This window comes from Salvia splendens, chromosome 12, assembly GCF_004379255.2.
Source record: "Salvia splendens isolate huo1 chromosome 12, SspV2, whole genome shotgun sequence".
Classification (NCBI taxonomy): domain Eukaryota; kingdom Viridiplantae; phylum Streptophyta; class Magnoliopsida; order Lamiales; family Lamiaceae; genus Salvia; species Salvia splendens.
In genome coordinates, this window is record NC_056043.1 from 28,095,934 (window position 1) to 28,103,021 (window position 7,088).

At 42.1% G+C, this 7,088-nt stretch overlaps 1 protein-coding gene across 1 annotated transcript; it reads left to right on the plus strand.

Annotated features, from left to right (window-relative positions):
- The first annotated feature begins 618 nt into the window (after positions 1–618).
- Positions 619–3,051, plus strand: LOC121758503 (octanoyltransferase LIP2p, chloroplastic-like). Its single transcript, XM_042153889.1, has 4 exons — positions 619–815; positions 898–1,162; positions 1,563–1,713; positions 2,546–3,051. The coding sequence occupies exons 1-4, from the start codon at positions 682–684 to the stop codon at positions 2,854–2,856; spliced, it is 861 nt and encodes a 286-aa protein (XP_042009823.1). The 5' UTR covers positions 619–681; the 3' UTR covers positions 2,857–3,051.
- Positions 3,052–7,088: the final 4,037 nt, after the last annotated feature.

Here is a 7,088-nt window from a genome sequence, read left to right on the forward strand (position 1 = left end):
ACGGGTAGCGAGGGGGGTCGCCCAGGGGTCCCAGGAGGTCCAGTCGGCATCCCCCCTGTTGGCAAATCGCCAACCGAGCTCGCCTTCTTCGCGCGTCAACAAACGCGGGCTCAGATGCACAAGATCTTAGCTGAATGGAGGGCGGCAACTGACCCCGTGGAGAAGAGGTTTCTTCACTCAATGCTCGAGAGTATGCGGGTAGATTTGGATGCCGCCTCGGCACAGTTGGGGGGCTCAGATGCCGCAGATTTGGGGGTCCCGGATAGCGGCAACAACGGCGACGGCGACGGCGATGGCCACGGCCACGAGGAGTGAAGCGGAGGCGGGGGCTCGTGTGTGGAAGAGGGTTTTTTTTAATTAATGTAATTTTTTTTAATTAATGTACTTTTTAAAATTTACTATTATTATTGAATTTTCCCGTATCTGTGTCATAAATTTAATTCCGTATTTTGTGTGATTGTTAATTTTTTATTTTTTATGATTTTGTTTATTGTGACTAGCCTATTGCTTGTCCTGATGATGTGGCTGGAGGAGTTTTAATTCTGATGATGTGGCAGAAGGAGTCTATGACTAGCCTACGGCGGGCCTATTACCATTTTAGATGCTCTGATGTGTGTCTCCACTTCTCTGTTTTCACTCTTCTATGAGGTCTGTCTCCACTTCTCAGCTTCATCCTACCAAATGATTCTCCCACTCAATCCAAATTTGAGCTCCATCCCACACCTCTCAACACAAACTCCATCAAAATTCACTTGTATTCATCATCGCTGTTGCGCTACTCCATCTCTTTCACTAACCCCTAGCCACAGCAGAAGGTCGATTTCCCTCTTTACTTCTCAATCTGATCCTCAGAGAAAATTACGTTTACATTTCCCCCCTTTCCGCTTCCAATTTCAGGTGTGATTTTTACGACTTGCACAACGAGCTGGTGCCCTACGCCGAGGCGTGGCGATGGCAGAAATCCATCGTTGAAGAGAAGAAAGCGTTGAGTGAAAAGGACGAAGACTTAGCTGAATCATTGATTATTTTGCAGCACCAGCCTGTTTACACGTTGGGCGCCGGCAGTTCAGATGAATTTTTGAAATTCGATCTCAACGATGCGCCTTTTGATTTGTATCAAACCGAACGCGGCGGTGAAGTTACTTATCACGGCCCTGGTCAGGTAAATCTCTTCCACATTTTATTGATTTCTTCCTCATTACGTTTATCATTCTGATAAATTTGCAAAATTTGGATCAAAGGATTTTAAAAACCCTTACTTTCATGTTATGAGCATAGAGGCATTGGAAGTATATATGTTGATTTGGGAATTGGGTGGAAGGATTTTGATTTCCAGCTACGGTTGAAGTGATTGGCACTTATTTGATTTAAGATGTGCTTGGATGAAAAGAAAATGTTTACGATTTCTTTGAAATTGGGGATGGAAGTTGAGAACATCGATTGGCATTCGAGTTGGAAGGTTTGATGTAGAAAAGTGGTTGACTGGAAGGATGTTGTTGAGATATGATTAAGCTAATGAAAAATTTAGTGTGAGATTAACCTGCTGCTCTGTTGTGCTTTAGCTAGTCATGTACCCTATTATGAATCTACGGCATCACAAGATGGATCTTCATTGGTACCTGAGGGCACTTGAAGAGGTGGTTATCCGTGCTATCTCCTCTGCATTTGATATTGAAGCATCACGCGTTGCAGGCTTAACTGGTGTTTGGGTTGGTATGACTTGTAACCTGATTTTAGTTTTCTCTCTTTGTTCATCTTGAAACATTGTGATTCGGTATTTCAGCTGTTAATTTACATAGAAATACATGATACTTGAAGTTTGTACTAGTGAAGAAGCCCTCAATCCAAAAGAACAAAGAGAGATGTAGGGAATAGTGGAACACAGAGTGTACTGCATATATTATAGAGTAGACATAATTCACTCTTCCAAATAGACAATAGATGGAACAAAATATGAAAGATTTGTAAATATTTTGTTAATGGAAAGAATTTAATGGCTCTATCTTGACTGGGGATGGCAGCAAGAAGTTGTTTGTCGCACAATCTTGGATTGATTATAATATGTACAGTACTTAAATCTGGGTGATTAGCCAGTTATTCTTCAGAACATGGTAGCAGTGCAAATGTTCATATAGCACCCATCTCTCTCGTCTTATGTATTTTTCTAATTTTTGTAGATGTTGGTCATTACTGGCTGCAGAATCTTTTTGGGTTGAGAGATATTTACTAGAAGATTTTGCAAACATCATAATCCAAATAAGAAACATCTATGGTGTCATTTCATCTGAAAAATCTATGTAGGTTTCAGAAGTCAACCCTCACATAATCCTTGAATTAGGTGTTCTTAATGTATAGCTGTTTTTCTTAATGGTTTACAAGTCTTGGTCCACTTTTGGCCGTGAAACTCTTGTTCTGTTTACTGCATGCCATCAACACTTGTTTGTTTTACACTTATGAGGCTTCCACTTGTTAGTTATGTTTCAGAATTTTCTTGTTGTACTTTGACCAGTTATTGATGAAATGCTGGCATATTGAATGGGAACAGGTAATGAGAAATTAGCAGCCATCGGTATAAAGATATCGAGATGGATAACATATCACGGTTTAGCACTTAATGTGACGACAGACCTAATGCCCTTTCAACGCATAGTCCCGTGTGGGATTAACGATCGTCAAGTTGGAAGCATAAAAGGTATACTCCAGTCTCAAGGCAACAAAGAAGAAGACGATGATGATGATAGTGAATTGATCGATATTTCATGTAAATCACTGGTCACGCACTTTTGTGAAGTATTCCAGGTAGATCTCTGCGAAAGCTACACAAAAATGGGGTTGGACAAATCTAAGCTCTGTTAATAAGAGTAGTTAGCTTGCATGGTAATCTAAGTCTCGCTCTACGTTTCCCCTCTAATCAATAGATTGGTGGGACGGGAGTTACCTAGAGGTATTAGTGTATGTGTGTGTAGCTCTCTCTCTCAACCTGTAAACAAGAATACATCATTTGAGATTGTTTAACAATTGAGACTTAGTCTAGAAAGGGCATTTCGATCATTTTTAAGGTTTAAAATAACTTGTTTGATTGCTATTAATTGAATGAGGAATTATGTCAACTTAAGTGCATATAACGGATTTTGTGGAAGATTCGTGGGATTGCACTTAGATCTTTTTGGTAGAGAAGATAAAAAAATAAAAAATAAAAATTATGATAAAACACACATTTTAGGTTATTTTTTAGAGGAAGGGTCAAAATTGGTCCTGAATATATGCTCATTTTATGATTTTAGTCATATACTTTATCTTTTGAATTTTTGCATCCTGAACATTTCAATTCGGATCACAGTTGGTCCTACACTAACTGTTCCGTTAATTTTTAACGGTCAACGGGTTTAATCCCGATTTTGACCAAATTAAACTGTTAATTATGATTTTTTATTCCCTAATTATATCCTTAATTATACGAAAATTATACGAAGACTGCGAAAATTCAGGCAGCTCCTTCATCAAAACCGCCTTAATCATCACATAATCGATGAATTCAGGTATGGTGGAAACCAAATTCTCGCAATATGTTGACGTGGTAGACACCGATGTAGGTGGAATTGACGAGATTCCCCAAATAAAGAGCTAGGGTTTGGTTTGTGGAGAGCAGAGAGGAGTACCTCGTGACGTCCTTCTTCACCGTTCAGATAATGCCGGCGGCGGATGGCTCGGCGGTGCAGCTGCGGAGGCCTTTGGCGCCGAAGATGCGGTCGAATTGCCTGCCCTTGCAAGTCGCCGTCCACTCGAGGACGATTTTGGCGGAGCTTGGGGAGGGGCAGTGCGGCGGCGGTGTGTAGGCGGCGAGGACCAGCGGCTGGCCGTAGGTGAAGGAGAAATCGTACTGGAGAAGAAGGTAGGAGCATGGTGCGGTGGCAGGGAGCTGGATTGGTTAGGGGACTTCGAAGTAGGTGGTTGGAGGAGCGTCGGCAGCGGCGGATGATAATGTGGAGTTGAAATTGAGGTGTGGTGTGAATAGAGTTGTTGTGCGGCGGAGGATGGCGGCGGTGGGTGGAGATGGAGGAGTATTAGTGTGAGGAGGAGAGAGAGGATTGTTGCCGCCATTGATGAACTGATGGTGGTTTGTTTAAAGTTGGTTCAGATCATCCAGTGGGAACGGACTTCCCAAAAACACCTCATGCCACGTCATAAGGACATTCCACTGCACAATGGCGGACATCCCCAAGGATATCTCGACAGACATCCACAATAATAAAAATTCAAAAATTCACCATATTAATCAATTTATGGAATTAAACAATTTACGGAATTAAAATTTCGACACGAATACGGACGGAGAAAGTGCAATGATAATTTTATTAAATAAAAAAAGTACATTTCAACAAAAAAAAAAGTCTAAACAAATTACATTATAAATATTAACGACGACCCATCCGCGACCATAGCACTTCAATTATATCGTTCTGGAGTCGAATATGGGCTTGTCGTTGGCGCATGTCAGCAAATGCGCGGACTTGATCGGCCTCTTCAAGGGGTATCCCCATACGTACATTGGCGGTGGCCACGCCATGGCTTGGACCGGCAACATCAACATCATCATTGGTCCAATCAGTCAGTGTCGGACCTTCATCTTCGACAATCATGTTGTGCATGATAATACATGCGTACATAATATCAACGATGTTGTCAATATACCACAACCGTGATGGACCCTTCACTGCCGCCCATCGTGCCTGGAGCACACCAAATGCCCGCTCCACATCCTTGCGCTCTGCCTTCTGACGATCCGCAAAATAGATCTTCTTTTCGTCTGTTGCGCATCTGATCGTCTTCACAAAGACGGGCCACATAGGGTATATCCCATCCGCCAAATAATAGCCCATATTGTGCTGGTTGTCGTTGGCGACGAAACTGACGGCCGGACCAACGCCCATGCACTACTCGTTGAAAAGGGGCGACAACTGGAGGACGTTGATGTCGTTGTTCGACCAGGCAACTCCAAAACACGCATGCCAAATCCACAGTCGGTAGTCAGCTACCGCTTCAAGGATCATCGTGGGATTCTTGCCCTTGAAACCGGTAGTGAACACCCCTTTCTAGGCGGCGGGGCAGTTCTTCCACTCCCAATGCATACATACAATCTATGTTACCCAACATTCCCGGAAACCCGTGCTGACTCCCGTGCATATCCATCAGAGCCTGACAATCTTCGGGGGTAGGCTTCCGAAGATACCTATCTCCGAATATCTCCCTAACGCCTCACAAAAATACTTCAGACATTCGCGGGCAGTCGTCTCACCGATGTGGAGGTACTCATCGAACATGTCGGTCGCACCTCCGTATGCCAGCTGCCTGACTGCGGCAGTGCACTTCTGTATGGGCGTGTGGCCAGGTTTACCAACCACATCCTCCTTCATCATAAAATACTCGTATCGACGCTCTAAAGCGCCCACGATACGCAGAAATAGCGGACGATGCATCCTAAAACGTCTCCGGAACATGTTCTCCCCAAACCACGGCTCCGGAGCGAAGTAGTCCTCGTACAACCGACGGTGTGTAGCGATGTGGTCCTGAGGTACTATAGTTCGATGATGGATGGGTCGAGGTACCGCCGGCTGCTGCTGCTGCTGTGAGACCGCTTGTATCGCGCGATTTATCTCCCTGGACATAACGGCCCGCAACTGTTCTTTAATTCGCCGGCGTAAGTCATTAGCACCCCCACCACTACCACCAGCACCACTACTACTACCACTAGCCATTTTGAATATATAAAAGAAACGTAGAGAGAGAGAGAGAGAAACTCGTTAAAATAAGTGGTGCGAATGAAATGAAGTTCAACGAGTCATATATATAAAGTTTTTTTAAAAAATTTTTAAAAATCGGGATGTCCGCCAGGACCTCCGTCGTGGCACCGCAATGGCGGACGTCACGACGGACATCCCCGAAATGCCGCAGAACTCCAGTGTCCGCAACGCACGTCCGCGTCCACCTTCCTGCTGCCTAATGGCGGACGTCCCGCGCGGACTTCCGACACGCCGGTCGGACGTCCGCCGGGACGGCCGCCGTTGCGGATGCTCTTAGTCTTCATATAATTTTCGTATAATTGAGGATATAATTAGGGATAGAAAATCATAATTAACAATTTAATTTGGTCAAAATCGGAATTAAACCCGTTAACCGTTAAAAATTAACGGAACATTTAGTGTAGGACCAATTGTGATCCGAGTTGAAATGTTCAGGATGTAAAAATTCAAAAGATAAAGTATAAGACCAAAATCGTAAATAGACATATGTTAAGGACCAATTTTGACCTTTACTCTATTTTTTATCATGTACTATCTTTTTAGACAGATAAGTTATCTATTCTACCGGACCGGATTCTACCAATCATAGAAGTTTGAAGAAGACGTTGCCGTGTTTTGGTTTGTGTCAGCACGCGAAAAACATAAAGTATATAAATGTGCTGCACACCCCCTCCTAGACTTGTTACAAGACCATCATCACAAGTACAAAGGATTTGGTTTGAGTGGTGGTAAAGCATGATTGATAAAAGTAATTCAAATTGATTAAATATATGGTTTAGACTTTAGATGATCAAATTCAAATTTATGACACGGGTCACGTCTTAATCTTCCAATTAAATTACTATTTTATTACATCAAAGTTGATTGATTATGTACTCATCCTTCAATCTAGAATACTAAATTCAAAAAATATACTCACAAAAAAATATTGTTGGTTACGTTTGTCACTAATTTTATAGTGGAGTAGTACTTTTTTTATAATTATAAAAATAATTCTACCACTTTTTACATTTTATGTCGGAATGGTTGTATGCAACAAAATTTGAAGAGATTTACAAAGAATTAGGGGTGGTCGAGTAATTCAAAAATGGCACTGTAATTTGCATAATCCAACATCCATGGACGAAATAGTATAAATAACTTATTGCCCTAATAAGTATTATTATGTTCCTTTAATCCTTTTGCAAATAACTGTAACATTAAGATTCCTTTATTTATTTGGAATATTAGCCCTCCAGAACTTCAAGTTTTTTCAATCTTTGAAAATAGTTTTTCTTGAATACAATT